We start from the raw sequence: 17058 nt of genomic DNA on the forward strand, positions 1-17058 counted from the left end.
ACCGGCCCCCTGTATAATGTATTAAATCAGTGACCGGCCCCCTGTATAATGTATTAAATCAGTGACCGGCCCCCTGTATAATGTATTAAATCAGTGACCGGCCCCCTGTATAATGTATAGATAAATCAGTGACCGGCCCCCCTGTATAATGTATTAAATCAGTGACCGGCCCCTGTATAATGTATAGATAAATCAGTGACCGGCCCCCTGTATAATGTATAGATAAATCAGTGACCGGCCCCCTGTATAATGTATAGATAAATCAGTGACCGGCCCCTGTATAATGTATAGATAAATCAGTGACCGGCCCCCTGTATAATGTATAGATAAATCAGTGACCGGCCCCTGTATAATGTATAGATAAATCAGTGACCGGCCCCCTGTATAATGTATTAAATCAGTGACCGGCCCCCTGTATAATGTATTAAATCAGTGACCGGCCCCCTGTACAATGTATTAAATCAGTGACCGGCCCCCTGTATAATGTATTAAATCAGTGACCGGCCCCCTGTATAATGTATTAAATCAGTGACCGGCCCCCTGTATAATGTATTAAATCAGTGACCGGCCCCCTGTATAATGTATTAAATCAGTGACCGGCCCCCTGTATAATGTATTAAATCAGTGACCGGCCCCCTGTATAATGTATAGATAAATCAGTGACCGGCCCCCTGTATAATGTATTAAATCAGTGACCGGCCCCTGTATAATGTATAGATAAATCAGTGACCGGCCCCCTGTATAATGTATAGATAAATCAGTGACCGGCCCCCTGTATAATGTATAGATAAATCAGTGACCGGCCCCTGTATAATGTATAGATAAATCAGTGACCGGCCCCCTGTATAATGTATAGATAAATCAGTGACCGGCCCCCTGTATAATGTATTAAATCAGTGACTGGCCCCTGTATAATGTATAGATAAATCAGTGACCGGCCCCCTGTATAATGTATAGATAAATCAGTGACCGGCCCCCTGTATAATGTATAGATAAATCAGTGACCGGCCCCCTGTATAATGTATAGATAAATCAGTGACCGGCCCCTGTATAATGTATAGATAAATCAGCGAGCCGGCCCCCTGTATAATGTATAGATAAATCAGTGACCGGCCCTCTGTATAATGTATAGATAAATCAGTGACCGGCCCCTGTATAATGTATAGATAAATCAGTGACCGGCCCCTGTATAATGTATAGATAAATCAGTGACCGGCCCCTGTATAATGTATAGATAAATCAGTGGCCGGCCCTCTGTATAATGTATAGATAAATCAGTGACCGGCCCCTGTATAATGTATAGATAAATCAGTGACCGGCCCTCTGTATAATGTATAGATAAATCAGTGACCGGCCCCTGTATAATGTATAGATAAATCAGTGACCGGCCCCTGTATAATGTACAGATAAATCAGTGACCGGCCCCTGTATAATGTATAGATAAATCAGTAACCGGGCCTCTGTATAATGTATAGATAAATCAGTGACCGGCCCCTGTATAATGTATAGATAAATCAGTGACCGGCCCTCTGTATAATGTATAGATAAATCAGTAACCGGGCCTCTGTATAATGTATAGATAAATCAGTGACCGGCCCCTGTATAATGTATAGATAAATCAGTGAGCCGGCCCCCTATATAATGTATAGATAAATCAGTGAGCCGGCCCCCTGTATAATGTATAGATAAATCAGTGACCGGCCCCTGTATAATGTATAGATAAATCAGTGACCGGCCCCTGTATAATGTATAGATAAATCAGTGACCGGCCCCTGTATAATGTATAGATAAATCAGTGACCGGCCCCTGTATAATGTATAGGTAAATCAGTGACCGGCCCCCTGTATAATGTATAGATAAATCAGTGACCGGCCCCTGTATAATGTATAGATAAATCAGTGACCGGCCCCTGTATAATGTATAGATAAATCAGTGACCGGCCCCTGTATAATGTATAGATAAATCAGTGATTTTTCATGGGCCTCAGCCAGGGGTCAGGGATGCTGTATAGATAATATCCCAGAATTTATTCTCATATTTATTGCAACTGTAAACAGTAAACAAGCAATTACACTGCGGAGCACCGAGTATCCCGCTGACTGGTGAGCCTACCTGGGAGGAGCCAGAGTGTGGCCCCCGGGCATCACAGGGTGGATGGGCAGATTTTACCCCAGTCTCATGGCGAAAGAACCTCCTGGCCTCGGATAATCAGGACACGGAAATGGCGCAGACGCCACGGGGTTAAATTTCCCGCGGATTCTTCGGATTTTCGGCGTCCCTGAGCCGTCCCTTTAATAGGGTGTCTTATACAATATACATTCTGCAGGGCAGCCGGGACATTCCCCCGATTAATACAAGTTTCTGTACACAGGGCAAACCTTATCCAAAATGCTAAAAAAATGTAAATGTATTTAAGTGGTTGCTATGGTGATTTCACAACTATAGAATTGCCTTTTCCACATAACCCCTGATGCTTTCTTCAAACGTAGCGATTGTCCTCTGATAAGTCTTCGGGGGTTAATTTCCTGCTCCTCGTGTAACATAACGGGCATTTGCTGTAAATGCATTTTTGATACATTGTGTCTGAGGTCCCTCCTTTATTACATCCCCCTGGGGGTGCTGTCTGTGGCTGCCGGCGTCCCCTCTGTGGCCCCTGCCAGCGCCCCCTCCCCGGCTTCTTCTCTCTGGCCCCTGCCGGTGTCCCCTCTCCTGTCCCTTCCCCGGCGTCCCCTCTCCGCCCCCTGCCGGCGTCCCATATCTGGCCCCTGCCGCCGTCCTCTCTCCTGTCCCTGCCAGCTTCTTCTCTCCGGCCCCTGCCTGCGTCCCCGGCCCCTCTCTTTTCCCTGCCGTCTGACTCCGGGATTGAGGAATGAGGAAGTCTCCGCCCCCCGTCAGGTGTATAAAGGTAGGAGGTGAGGGCGGCAGGTGCAGCGTTAGCACCGATCAGCCAGGATGAGCCGGAGTCAGCTGCTACTGAGTGTTACTCTCCTGAGTCTCATCGCTGGGGGGATAGCAGAGCCGTAAGTGGCAGTTTTCTGCGCATGGTGTATGATGTCACACTTTATATTATCGTGCCTGCAGGTGGTATACCTGATGTGTGTGTGTGTGTGTGTGTGTGCGCGTGCGTGTGTGTGCGCGTGGTTTCCATGGTGACTGCTCCATGTTAAGCGGTTTGCGGTAAATATGGCCAATTACGTGAAGCTAACGAACTCTGAAACAGGCTGTTTGGAATAATCGCTTTCACCCGGGAAGAGTCCGGTTTACCGGGGCAAATGGGCAGATTCTGTGGGTGTTTTGTAACTGCAGTCTGTTAATAGAACCTTTTTGGTGCTGTTGCCGTTAGTGATGAGATCTGTGTGAGGGGCATGTCCGGTCCGTTACCTCCAACATCTGACCGGTAATGACTCATCGGGAAGTAAAGAAAGACAAAGATCTGGAGCTAAAACTTCAGTGTTTATTCTGGAAATCTGTTACTGAGAGAATGGTGGATAAGTGGAACAGCCTCCAGGCAGAATTGGTAGAGGGTAATACAGTGAGGGTATTGAACATGCATGGGATAGACCAACGACTGACTAGATGGGCCGACAGGGGGCCGATCTGGCAGGTTCTTGGTTTCCTCCTTTGCGTGGGTCTGTGGGAAGGGTTTGTGTGACCTTGTTGGGATCGCTCTACGTGGAAGCGTCTCCTGGAAGTCTATGTAACGTCGCTGGTCTGTCTTCTGCAGACAATACGCGCTCTCCATCCCGGCCCTGCTGAAGAGCGAGCAGAATGCCACGGCGTGCGTTAACTTTGTGCGAATGAATGAAACTGTGGCCCTTGAGGTGGTTATGGGGGTCTTCAATGAAAACTACACTATCTTCAACGAGCAAATTCCCACCGGGGACACCTTCAAGTGCAGCCCTTTCCAGGTGCGTACCTCTGTGTTTAACCCCTTCTCCTCCTCCTCCCAAGGAAGCCAGTGACTCGAGCGACCCGCTGCTTCCTCCCCAGGTGCCCCGGTTAAAATCGGCCGCTCCGGTCTTTGTGACTCTCGTGGCCGCCGGACAGACCCTCCGCTTCGATGAGCGCCGCTCCGTGGTGATTGATGTCATGGGGGACATCCACGTCGTAAACCTGGACAAACCGATCTACAAAGCTGGGGATCTGGGTGAGACGGCTGTCCGTACGCAGGGCCGCTTGGGCCGCTTGTCGGCTTCCAGCTGTCCGTAAAATGCTTTATTTATTACTTAGTATAGCGTCATCATATTCCATGGCGCTGTTCTCGCTCCTTCTTCCTGTGTGGTTTTTGGGAAAGACGTTCCATGAAGGAACGCTAGCTGGACCTGGGGACCCCATGTTGGGGCTGTTGGGTGCTGACCCCATAGGATTAACCCCTTAACTGCCATATAAAAATATTAAATCTCGCGTAGGTTTTAGTTTCTGCTCCGTAATACATTTAAATATAAAAATATGTTATTCCTCCCCACCCAGTGCGGGGCCAGATCATTGCCTTGGATAACCGACTGCAACCGGTGGAAGAAAACGTGAGTATAATATTTATTAACCCTTCCATGCCTCTCCCGATATAAAAGTCTCTGTGCGGCGACGGCCCTTAGACTCCGGGGGCTTATCGGATCATATTGAGGGCAGATTATATAGGGGGCATTGGAATAAGTTTAACCCTTCGTCTGCTGTATGGCCAGACATGTCGGGCTGCGGATGATGATTCCCGGATCTCCGGGATGTTTAGGGCTTCCGTTATAAACCAAATATCTCACCGGAACCGGTTGGTTAGAACCCGCTACGGTCTCCGGAGTCCACGGTTAATACTCGGCGTTTCTCATTGGACGCCGCAGGGTTCGGGATACATGTACCGATTGAGGAGAAAGAACCCGGTCCGGTAAAAAGTACCGTTTATTAAGCTGTTACAGAAATCGCGGCAGATGCGTTGTAACCGCGTGAAGCCGATGAGTCCGTCGTATTCGGTTTATCAGCCGGCTGGGTTTCGGCGGCCGGTAATCCCGTTGCTCGGTTATTCCGTTATTTGTATCGGATTGGGTGCGATTCGATCTGTAATCTGTGTTTAACCCTTCATGGATTGTAACCTCTGCGTCTCTTCTTTTTCAGTACACGGCTGTTCATGTGTTGGTGAGTAATTCCCACCGCTGGGGGGGGGCGTGGAGGGGGGCCTTCCCCATCGCGGGGTCTTTATTTGTTTATTATTATTATTATTATTATTATTATTATTAGGATCCCTCCGGGAACCGCATGCACCAATGGCTGAACCTTGGATCCGTTCGCGGGATCGCCTCCTTCCAGTTCTCCCTGCTCAGCGACGCCGAGGTCGGCAGCTACCGGATTGAAGCTCAGTGGGGATCGACTGACCGCGCCGCCCAAAGCTTCACGGTTGAAGAATACGGTGGGTTTAAGAACGTGTAACGGGAAACTCTGCCCCCGGGGCCCGGGTCGTGTTTCATTCAAATCCCCGCCAGGCAGATTCGTGGGAATGTGAACCCAATTCCCTAATGGGCGACGGTCATTCCCCTGCGGAACCTTCCGGGATGCTCCGCCATGCTTGTCAGTAACTAAATTGTGTTCTGTTCCTTCAGTGCCACCGAAATTCAGGATGTCCGTGGAATCTCCGTCCACGATAACCGTGCTGGACCAGACGATGACGTTTAACATATCGGTCATGTAAGTTTTTCAGCCTCTCAGGACGCCAATCGCGTGTCTGCTAGCAAGAAGTGTACCGACGAATGCTTCCTGTTTCCAGCAGAGGCAGCTGGGGAGGGGTTACATGGAACTCCGCCCCCCCCCGTAAAGTGCGCGGAGTGTGAGTGCTGAACGGACTCGATGTGTTTTCTGTGTTAATCGATCCTTCGCTCCGTCTTGCAGGTACATGTACGGCCAGGGGGTTCCTGGGGCCCTCAGCGGCAGGGTGTGCAGGCAGTATTCCTCCTACTCCTACGCTGGAAATCCCTGCTACCGAGACCCGGACGGCATTTGTGTCTCCGTCACGGGACAAGTAAGTGTCTCGATGCTCCGGGAATGGCTGGTTGGCGTGGAGGCCACCGGTACCGGCAGAACACCCAGGAGATGAGGGAGAAGTCCCGTAGCTTCTGTCCATAAAGGAGTCGCATTTTCATAGAGGTTATGTCCGTGATTTGTAATGTAAGTTATAATTTATACATCTCTCTCCTCCCCAGCTTGGTCCCGACGGGGTGTTCAACGGAACGACCGATCTCTCTCCTTTCCAACTCGACCGCTCTGGGCTTGCAATGACGCTGCGTCTTCAGTTCACCCTGACGGAGGAGGGAACAGGTAGGCTGCGTGAGCGCGTCGGGGGCAGAATTCCCCAGCCGGCGGTCTGCCGAGTCTAGCGTTCCCGCCGTTTAGTGTTTGGGGCCCAAATGGCGTCTGACGTTCTTAATCCTTTCCAGGCGTTCAGCTGACCGAGACCAAGAACGTCTTTATCAGCCGCCAAGTCGCGCGCGTTGCCTTCGATAGAGACGCGATGCTGCCGTTCTACAAACGGGGAATTCCTTACAGAGTTCGGGTAAGTCCTGATGTGTTTTATTTATAGCGCCATCAGATTCCGTGGCGCTGTACAAAGGGGAGACGGGACATAACTCTATTCCGTCCTGCGCGGCCCCCTTAACAACCTCAGATGTCCAAACTTTGCATCAAACCTCACCCCTCGCTCTCTTTAACGGGATGATTGCGCATGCTGAGGGGTAAATATACACGGACGGGGGGGGGGGCTGTTTGCCCAGGTCCATGCCCCTTACAAGGGAGGTTTGCTCTTTTTGATGGCTGTGGACTACAACGGGTTAATAACGGGAGTAAAAACCCAATAAGTGTCTTATAGCCGTAACGGGGGAGTTGCGCCCGCGGGTTATGAAACGGGTCGCCCTGCGAGTAAGCCGCACTCGGGGCTCCTGTAAGCCGCGCTCGGGGCTCCTGTAAGCCGGCCTCGGGGCTCCTGTAAGCCGCGCTCGGGGCTCCTGTAAGCCGCGCTCGGGGCTCCTGTAAGCCGACCTCGGGCTCCTGTAAGCCGGCCTCGGGGCTGCTGTAACCGGCCTCGGGGCTGCTGTAACCGGCCTCGGGGCTGCTGTAACCGGCCTCGGGGCTGCTGTAACCGGCCTCGGGGCTGCTGTAACCGGCTCGGCTTGGTGTTCGCAGATGAACTTGCTGAGCGCTGATGATCGGCCGATCGCTAACGAGACCGTGGAGCTGCTTCTGAACGGGCAGAACGTCTATAACGGGACGAGCGCTCAGGACGGCGGCGTGGAGCACGAGATCGATACGGCCGAACTCCTGCAGCCCGACTTCCAGATCCAGGTGAGGACCGGCTTCACCTTCTGTGTCCTTACTGCCCACGATTTGCGGGGGTCCGGAGCCAGCGGTCCTTGCCGGTCCCAACCGAGTGTTTGTTTTCTCTCCAGGCCGTATACAGGAACCAGGACCAATGCAACGACAACAACTGGGTGACCCCAACCTACACCGGCGACTTCTACTCCGTCAGACGCTTCTACTCTCGGACTGGAAGCTTCATTCAGGTGCGAGGTTCCCGCGCGGAGCTGGCGTGCGGAGGGAATCATAACGTTAGAGTGCAATACTCGTTCAGCCGACAGGGAGTGGAGAGCAGCAATGGACGGCTGTCGGTGTATTACCTGGTGAGTGATGAAATGCATCGAGGCTGGGGGGGGCGCATGGACTGTTCGGTCTCACAAGTGTGATGGCGGAGTAAGGTGTGAGTGGAGTTAATCTCAGCTGCTTTTGTTCCTCCACTCAGCGGCTCCTGGAAGGCCGGTTGGGGTTTACTTTGGGCAAAGCTTTTTAACACTTTGTGTTCTGTCTGCAGGTGCTTTCAAGAGCTCAGATTGTTCAAAATGGCGCACACAGTCTGGACGTGAGCAGCTGTAAGTATCTCGGCGCATGAACTGGTAAAAGCTCAACACCTCGGGCTTCGCTGGGTTCACGTTAACGTTGGGACTTCCTGTACTGAAGCTTCCATATGATTAAGGGTTCATTATCTACCCCACATCATCTGGAGTCCAGCACCTGTTGTAAAACCTGTGTGGCACAAAAAAGCAGATGGGTAAAGGAGAGGCCCCATGTGGGGTGAGAAATAAATCATGTTCTTTGATACTTGGAGAACCACACCGAGCTGATGCTTTATGGCGATGCTAATGAAGTCCGTTCCTCCGTAGACTTCCATTAGTCAGAGAGTCCGGCTGGTGATCGTTATAATAGGGACGTTATTATAATATAATATATAATAGGGACGTTAGGTGTTTGTTTGGGTAATAAGAGCTGTTGATGTTTTTATATGTTGTGCGAGTTTTTTTGGGGTCATTAGGTTATAATCTCTGTCCTCTCCCCGCAGCGCTGCGCGGTGAATTCAACCTGAGTTTCAGCGTCTCGGCAGACCTGGCTCCTGCCGTCGATGTTGCTGTTTACAGTATTCTGGACACGGAAGTCGTTGGTGATACCGTGAAGCTGGATGTAGAGAAATGCTTCAAAAATAATGTGAGGCCTCAACAGACACGAAGCCTCACGTCGTCGAAGTGGGGTCCAAGTATTCTGCAGATATCTGAGCCCCCTGAGTGCGCGCTGCGGCGGGGGGGGGCAGTTTACATTTTTGTCCCCAGGCCTGCTCCGGGCATCTGGCACACGATAGAGATGCCGATGGGTCACATGCTTATCCTGCCAACGTGCCCCCCCCCCTCCGGTCCAGCCTCGCGTGTCCTCATTCATGTGATCTGCCTGTCCATTTATCTCCAAAAAAATGAAACTAAAGTCACCCGACAGTTAAAGGGGATATGGAACGACACCGAGCGGCTTGTTCGACTCTCCGTCACTTTGAAAGGACGGTTGATTTGGGGTGGGGGGGTCTCGCTGTCGCTCTCCTTTTGCACGCACTTGGAAGGCATTGACGTTCTTCTGCTCTTCAGGTTTCCATATCCTTCTCGGTCGACGAGGCGATTCCCGGGTCCAATGTTACGCTGGAGGTCTCTGCGGCCCCCAGATCCCTGTGCGGACTTCGGGTCGTTGACTCCAGCCTCCTGCTGCTTAATCAGAGAGAGTATCTGACGCCTGAAAGTGTGAGTTTGTGGAAAGGGGACATTATTATTATTGTTATTATTATTATTAATATTAGACCCTCGTCCCGGGCAGTCACATGATTGACTCCAATGACCGTCTCTGATTTCCCCCACAATCTATTCATTGCCCCGTTAACTCGGTTAATTTGCCCCCTACTTCACCACCTGAAATAACGCCTTTCTAGGGCGACCTGCAGACGGTTTACGGACTTCATTCTCTTCCAGGTCTATAATTCCTTGCGATACAATAGTCTGGGGGGCTACTACTTTGCGGGGTACAACGTTGCTCCCCCATCTCCGCCGTGCATTGACCCAAACCAACAGATCTTTGTGAACGGTTTGTATTACCAGCCCATCAGCTACTTTGGGGAAGGAGACACCAGCCAAGCGTTCAGTGTGAGTATCCGGGGAGGGTGATGTCCCCATCGCTGGCCACATGGCGCCTCTTCTGGGTTGTTTGGTTTTTTTCGTTGCTAAGTTGGGTTCTTTTGGTTTCTTCTCCTTCGGTTTTCAGAGGGTCGGTTTGGTTTTTGCTTCAAACGCCTCCATCTATAAACCAGAGGTGTGCGGAGGAGGAAATTTCCGCCCAGGACCTGTGGGACCCTTTTCAACGGTGGCATTCGCGAGAGAGGACGTATTTGTTTCATCAGGTAACTGAAACAGCCTTCCAGCAGAGGTGGTAGGGGCTTATTCAGTGAGGGAATTTAAATCGTGCATGGCTTAGGAATATGGCGAGACAATCTCTTTGAATTCTTTTTCTTAGCTGGAGCATCTGTATCCGCTGACGTCATCACCACGGAAAGAGTGAACTTCCCAGGTGTCTGGCATTTCAGTCTCTCGGAAGTTGGGTGAGTGGCTACCGGATGTACAAAGCCTTATACGAGTTCCTCCCCTCCAATGTATAATAAAATGTCCTCCTCCTCTCAGGGACGATGGTTCTGCGTCCGTGCCGGAGGTCGTCCCCGGCACCATCACCCAGTGGAAAGGCACCGGCTTCTGCGTCTCGGAGGAGGCAGGCTTTGGGATGACCACTCGATCCTCTTCTGCCAGCTTCACCTCCTCCTTGCCGTTCTTCGCAGACATTACGTTGCCTTATTCCATAGTCCGCGAGGAGTCCTTTCTCCTTCGAGGATTTGTATCCAACTACCTGCCGCAATGTATCAGGGTGAGGGAGCCAGAGTTCTGAGGTGTGTGACCTGCGCATGTCTGAGAGCTCTGCGGATAACGTGTGGCTTCTTCTCCAGACTCGAGTTGAGTTGGCCTCTTCTGAGGAGTTCACCGCGGAGCTCCAAGAGGGAAATCAGGACACCTGTACCTGCACCGGGCAGAGAGCTTCCTATTCCTGGCGAATAAACGCGAGTGCCATAGGTAACCTGCCCATCTCCTTCACCCGCGTCTACAGATCCACGCGCCTTGTTTCTGAATTATTACTTTTTTCTCCTCAGGGGTGATCTCCATCAATCTCACGGCTTGGACCACATCCATTGGGGACACCTGCGATAGCAGCAATGACCCGACTCAGTCGCCTCGCAGGGACACCGTGGTGCAGACGCTCATAGTGGAGGTGATGTCATTCATGCATGTGATGTATTAGATTGTGGCTCATTGAGTTAAAGACGAGGAGAGTTTATCTGGAGTGTCGGCCATAATGTTGGGCCGTGTAAGTGCCGGATTCTGGCTTTCCCTTTTCATTAAACTTGGGTTGGATTCTAATTTTTCTCTCCTGTCCAGGCTGAAGGAATTGAAAATGAAATTACGTTCAGCAGACTCGTCAACGTCCAAGGTGCGTCCGCATCGCGTAAATCTGAGGTTCTTCTATCAGACTCGGTTCTGGGGTCTCTCTGAACGGACTGCTGCCCTGCGCTGCACCCTGGTTTTGCCGGACGCTCTTTTAATTAATTTTTTTTTCTTTTAGGTCGTAATGTTCAGATCCCGGTCCGTATCACCCCTCCGAACAACGTGGTTCCCGGGTCAGTCAGGTCAAATGTGATTGTAATTGGTGAGTAGAACCTGTCTGCGCAAAATCTGCGACCGGTGGAGTCGTCTCGGCTCCATCAAACCTACATCTCCTGGGATGGCAATGAGCAGCAGGCAATCTCCTAAAAGCCCTACATGTGCCAATAACGCGCCGTAGTCTCCGGTGTCGTCACTCACCTGGAACCAAATGAAGGTTTCTGTCCACAAGTTACGCTCGGTTCCGTTGTTGGTTCCGCTGTTGGCTTTTTTCTTTATGGCTGCCGCAGCCGCTCTTATTCAGAGACTCGTTCTTCTTCACCTTCAACAACAGGGGGCTGCATCGTCTGCATGGAGGCAACCAGCAAAAGAGTCCCAATGTCCACTAGTAGTCATATATACGACATAATATCATCTTGGGGCCACGCCGGTCCTACTAGATCGGTCACACGAGTGGCTGCTGGTAGGGGCACCGCTGCCAGGTTCTCCATCTCACCGAACAAGAAGGATGCTAAGAACTTGTCTTGCCTACTAATAAAGATCCCGCGGTCTGCTTTGTCTTTATGGTGGGCAATGGCAACTTTTTGCTGGTTAAAGTTCTAGGTCATTACTAGATACGACTTTCCTCCTTCACGGGACTCTGAGCCACGTGGTCCAGGGGCTCCTGGATCTTTAGGAATTAGCTGATCCCAACAAATCCCAGCTCCACGATTCCGTGTGAATGATCAATAATTGTAAGTTAATTGGCGGTCACATTGGAAGTGGGTCTTAACAGTCCCCTCTGCGCAAGCAGACACTTCGGCTGTCGGCCAACACTCAATCTGCTGAACGGGAGTCTGACTCCCATCTAGTATAGAGTAACCCTGAAATTCTGCCCCCGCGCCTGGCGCACACGCAGACGTTCTCTGAAGATACGAATCGCTACAATAAACGCCGCGTTTTCTTCTTCCCTTGCAGGAGAACCTATGGGGCTGGCCGTGAATTTTCTGGAGTCTCTGATCCGGTTGCCCACGGGCTGCGGCGAGCAGAACCTGGCCATGCTGATGCCGATACCGGCTGTGCTGAATTATCTGAACCAGACCAATCAGCTGACCGACGAGACGCTGGCTCGGGCGACTCGCTACATGGAAATCGGTGGGTTAATGCGGGTCAGAACCCGCGAGGTCTCCGTTGCCGTTCTCGGTGTCCGCGGCGGGATCCTCGGATACTAAACCCTGGTGTCTCCCTTCTGTGTCAGGCTATATCCGCCAGCTGCAATACATTCGCCCCGACGGGCTGTCCAGGGTGTTTGGAAGCGGGAATTCCCCGACCAGCACGTGGTGAGTGAGCCGTTTACCCGCAGCTGTTAACGCGCTGGGAGATTTGGGGGGTTATTCTATAAATTAGAGATGGAGCCCCCGTTAAACACAAACCTCTCTTTCAGGCTGACCGCTAAGATGTTCTGGACTTTCGAACAGATTAAGCCCTACGTCTTTGTGGATGACGGCATCCAGAACCGAGCCCTGCAAGTCATCGAGCGATCCCAGGACAGGAACACCGGCTGCTTCAAGCCACAGGGGATGATATTTAACAGCGCACTGACGGTGAGGGGCAAACGGCAACCCAAGGGGGCAAAGCCAGACTGGCAATTGCAAAGCGGCCCCTGGCTCTTTAAGGCCGACGGCCAGGCGTATCTTGCTGCTGAGCATGCGCTGGATACGGAGCGGTATGGGGCGCCGATGGCCAGGCGGCCAGTCCCGGGGGGGGGGTTTGATGCAGACGGCCAGTCCCGGGGTGATGGGGGTAACGGGGCAGGATTCTGCTCATGTTTGGTTAGAACTTAATAGTCTTTACTGCTTTCCGTCCTGCAGGGCGGCGCTGAAGATGACGTTAGTTTCACCGGATTTGTTGTTGCGATGTTGCTGCAGTCCAACTACCCAGGAGGGGTAAGTAATAGGTTTAGATTTACCCCCTTTATTTGTACCTTAAACCCCCTTTTTTTGGCCGCCTTTTATTTGCTCTTAATTTGAATTCAAATAAAAAGGATTTCTGTCCGAGATGAAACTTCCCCTTTTTTTTTTTTTGTGTTCTATCGAAGGCCGACCTGATGCCTTCATCATTAAATATATAACTCTATTTTTTCCTCCCCGCACTTATATTTCTGGCCACTGGATTATGCGTTCTGACGAATGATTCTGCATTATAAGATCAAACAAATGTGGCGTCAATCTTCCCAACCTTAGCTTTCCTTATTAAAGATGCTGTTCCCCCTACATTACAAATGAAATGGATTATTCCTCGCCCTTTGAACCCCAGACCCTCCTCAAAAATATTTCTTTCATCTCGTAAAATCTTTCTTCCTGCGTAATTTTGCCGGGAAACTTCACTATCATGTGACACACAAGTACCCAATGACGGGTCTCCTTAAGCTGAAGTCTGCCGGTTTCTTCTTTCCAGCAAACGCTGCTGCGGGGGGCGATCGGCTGCCTGGAAGCCGCCTCCAGGACCAACCAGAGTCTTTATAATCGGGCTTTGATGTTCTACGCGTTCCGCGTCCTCGGAAATGAAGAGCGCAGCAATGCCCTGTTTCAGCAGCTGCAACAAGAGGCCGTCGTCGACGGTACGCGTTCTAGATCACGTTCTCCACGGAACGGCCTCAATCGGTTGGCTTCCTTCAGCTGAGCCGCCCCTGAGGTTCCGTGTCCCTCCACTCGTGTCGCTCTCACTCAACTCGGCTGTTTATGCACAAATTAAAGCCGGTGGAGGTCAGACCATAAGCCTCACGCTTCACCCTGATGGAGCAAACCGGTGGTCGGGGGCAGAACCAAGTGCCCTGGTAGGTTAACCCTTTCCTGTTGCGTTACAGATGGCTCCATTCACTGGGAGCGTGCGGAAAAACCAAACCCAAGTCCCACTCCTTTCTTCGACTCGCCTTCCGCGTCGGCGGAGATCGAGATCACCGGCACCGTCCTGCTGGCTTTAACTCATCGCCGATCGCCTTTAACTCATCGCCCGGCGCCATCGGATGCTGACAAAAGCTACATTGCTCAGATCTCCCTGTGGCTGGCACGACAGCTGAACTCGCGCGGAGGATTCCGCTCCACCGCGGTAACTTCGCTTTTTAGGATATGGGGGGGGGGGGCTTGATTTTTGAAACGACGCATTTGCTTCAACGCCCCGCATGTTCTCCGCCAGGACACGGCCGTGGCTGTGCAGGCTCTCGGCGCCTTCGGCAGCCTCGTATTCACCGAGAACGCGACTCACCGGGTCCAGGTGTCGTCCGGCAACCAGGCTGTAGCGACGTTCAACGTGACCCGTTCCAACCGGCTTCTGCTGCAGACGCAGCCGCTGGAGGACGGAGCCGGCGACTACACCATCGACGTCAGAGGGACCGGCAGCGTCTTGGTGCAGGTAAAGCCATTTGGCGGATTTAAGCGTAATTTTCCCAGCTGAAACGTATAATCTGGGTGGAAGAGCCGTGGATCCGGGCAGTACGTGGCCAAAATTTATTAGGATTTCCAAACTCCCAGAGCAGCTGCACCATTAACCCCGTAGTGAATGTCCCTTTTAAATCCTACCGCAGAAAGCCGGGCTCACTTTACCTCCTCTGACTGGTAACGGATGAGTTATGTGTTGCGCGTTCCTGTGTAAGTGGCTGTGATGAGACGTAGAGTCGAACGCCTGACGTGTTGAGTACCGGTAGCGTTGACACCGGTTGGTTGCGCATGTCGTTGGGTTCCATTAACCAATAGGCGACGAGGCGAGTGTTCAGAGCCCCGTGTCCACCAATAGGTCGTACCGTGAGCTCACCGTCTCTCGGCTTCCTTTCCAGGTGGCAACTCGGTACAACGTGCCGGTATCTGAAGAAGACTCGGCCTTCGCGTTGTCGGTGAACACGTCGGACAGCTGTGTGAACGGCGTGGCGTACAGCTTCACGGTCACGGTCGGTGTCAGGTACGGGCCATGAGCCGGGAAACATGGATTACAAATAAAACGCTGCCCTGTTCTGTGCATGAAAAATAACGACGTCTGGGATCTTCTGAATGATTCCCGAGGATCGGCTTATTTAAAAAAAAAAAAAAAAAATTAATAATTGTTTTCTGTCCTTCAGTTACCATGGCAGCAGAAATCGCTCAAACATGGCGATCGTAGACGTGAAAATGCTGTCTGGATACACCCCGGAACGTTCCTCTCTTGTTCAGGTGAGACGGGTCGGGATGTCAGAATTTCCTAGGCGGTCTCCTTCATAGCAGATAGTATAAAGAACCCGACAGGACTTTGTGGTCTGGCTCACAAAATAGATTTTACTGGAAGGATTCCCACAACCTTTAATATATAAACCTTTTGCTAAACGAATGCCGCTGTCTGTGATTGGTGGGAGTTGTCGAACGCGTTGCTCGGTAGAATATGGCTGGACTTGATCCTTACGACCTGCTTGCCTTCTGGTTTTCTCCGCACAGCTGAGGACGACGGTCTCTAAAGTAGAAGAAAGAAATAACCACCTGATTCTGTATCTGAGCTCAGTGAGTATCGCCTTAAACCGTCGCTAACCAGATTACGATGCCCATTACTCACAGCCGGCGGTCACCGCATTACCTGGGATCCTGTAAGCCATTGGCTGCCGCGCTGGGGAGGCGCTGTGACCCCAATCTGATGCCCGGCCGGTGTGGGGGTGACCTCCTCGGCCGCCGGTCTCTGCTCGCCTGACGCTCTCTCCTCCCTGCAGGTCTCCAACCAAACAGTCTACCTGTCCTTCAACCTAGAGATGCAAAGCCGGGTCCTCAACTTCCAGCCGCAGTCCGTTAACGCCTACGATTACTACGAGACGGGTAAGTACGGGGTACCCGGGCCCGTATTGCCCCCAGGTGGGCACGTAGGCCACGTACCGCTTCAGTCCCGATAAAACCTCCGTCTACTAAACTGACTCCTCTTCACTTGCAGATGAGAACGGCATCGCCACGCTGCGCCACCCCTGCTCTGCGTGAGGTAACGTCTGCCGACCGGCTGCATGGAACCCGTTTATTTCTAATTTCTTCTGTGACGTTTAGTGGCCGACGGAGGGCTGCAGAAATAATGCCTTTTAGTTACCCGCTCTCCTGCTCGCTCCTCGTAGGAGGGGCACTTTGTTTTGGGGGTGTGGTTTGGGGTGGAGCTTGGGCGGAACATTGACCTGGCTTCTTTTACACTTTGTTCTTTTCAGGAATATTTTGTAATCCGGATCTGGGGCTTTCTCTCCGTTCTCTGCAGTTCTACTACCTGCCCCAGTGCCTTTTACCCCCCCCCCCCTTCAGCTGTGAGGGCCGAGCGCGGACTGCAATCATCCGGCTGTGCTTTCCCGTCACAGAACGTTCTCATATATTCCTGTCTCCATTAATAAACAGTTTACCTTTTTAATGGTTCATTTTGGGTTTAATGATTTTATTTCTGAGGCATTGATTGGGGGGGGTGCATTCTTGGTACAGAATCCACCTGCGAGCCCAAAGAAACTAATTCAGGTATTACACAGGGGGGGTACAGGAGGATTGGGGTCTTAATAAATCATCACATCAAAGAATTAGTGATAAATATAGTGAAAGTCTTTAGACCGCCAGCGCTGAACCACGACCTGATTTATCTCCAGCGGCGGTCGTGCCCCTCTTACATCTATCGTGCTCCTCTTACATCTATCGTGCCGCGGCGGCCACAGCCATGGTTTGTTTTACTTTGGGGGGGGGGGGGTTATTGAGTTGTTTTTACTTATAGTGGAACTGGAAAGAAATATTTCCCCCCCCCCCCAAGAGAAATGGCTTTTTTTTTAAAAAAAAATATATATATATATATATATACACGCCAGTGTGACATCACGGGGCTCCTGCTAAATTCTAGGGGTTTTTTTGTAAGAGAAACTTTGCTTATCGCCCCTGCTTCTGTCGGCGCTGATCGCACTCCGTAGCAGTCAGCCAGCACGCTCTTTCGAGGCTCTCGTCCACAAACTTCCAGTGGCTGTCCGCCATGACACCCGTCGGCAGGGAATCACTTGAGTACCGGCACTCGCAGTTAT

General features: G+C 51.5%; 1 protein-coding gene across 1 annotated transcript; it reads left to right on the forward strand.

Moving 5' to 3' along the window:
• Positions 1 to 2946: 2946 nt before the first annotated feature.
• Positions 2947 to 16419, forward strand: LOC128468338 (ovostatin-like). The gene is made up of 36 exons (XM_053450025.1): positions 2947 to 3020; positions 3725 to 3908; positions 3991 to 4147; positions 4471 to 4523; positions 5107 to 5127; positions 5230 to 5398; positions 5589 to 5673; positions 5875 to 6004; positions 6186 to 6300; positions 6420 to 6535; positions 7162 to 7320; positions 7425 to 7655; positions 7844 to 7901; positions 8369 to 8511; positions 8937 to 9086; positions 9312 to 9482; positions 9601 to 9736; positions 9850 to 9934; positions 10014 to 10251; positions 10331 to 10454; positions 10532 to 10650; positions 10818 to 10869; positions 11002 to 11085; positions 11997 to 12173; positions 12277 to 12358; positions 12463 to 12622; positions 12890 to 12964; positions 13476 to 13638; positions 13885 to 14126; positions 14214 to 14429; positions 14851 to 14972; positions 15130 to 15220; positions 15479 to 15541; positions 15745 to 15847; positions 15960 to 16004; positions 16219 to 16419. Exons 1-35 carry the CDS (start codon positions 2953 to 2955, stop codon positions 16001 to 16003), a joined length of 4386 nt encoding a protein of 1461 aa, XP_053306000.1. The 5' UTR covers positions 2947 to 2952; the 3' UTR covers position 16004; positions 16219 to 16419.
• Positions 16420 to 17058: the final 639 nt, after the last annotated feature.

The sequence above is a fragment of the Spea bombifrons genome, chromosome 11 (assembly GCF_027358695.1).
Source record: "Spea bombifrons isolate aSpeBom1 chromosome 11, aSpeBom1.2.pri, whole genome shotgun sequence".
NCBI classification, from domain to species: Eukaryota; Metazoa; Chordata; class Amphibia; order Anura; family Pelobatidae; genus Spea; species Spea bombifrons.

Bases quoted from the DNA above. Each gene is read 5' to 3' on its own strand.
- LOC128468338 (XM_053450025.1), top strand. From the start codon at position 2,953: ATGAGCCGGAGTCAGCTGCTACTGAGTGTTACTCTCCTGAGTCTCATC. The intron at 9,737-9,849 runs GTAACTGAAACA...TCTTTTTCTTAG, and splicing joins GGACGTATTTGTTTCATCAG to CTGGAGCATCTGTATCCGCT. The intron at 12,174-12,276 runs GTGGGTTAATGC...CTTCTGTGTCAG, and splicing joins GACTCGCTACATGGAAATCG to GCTATATCCGCCAGCTGCAA.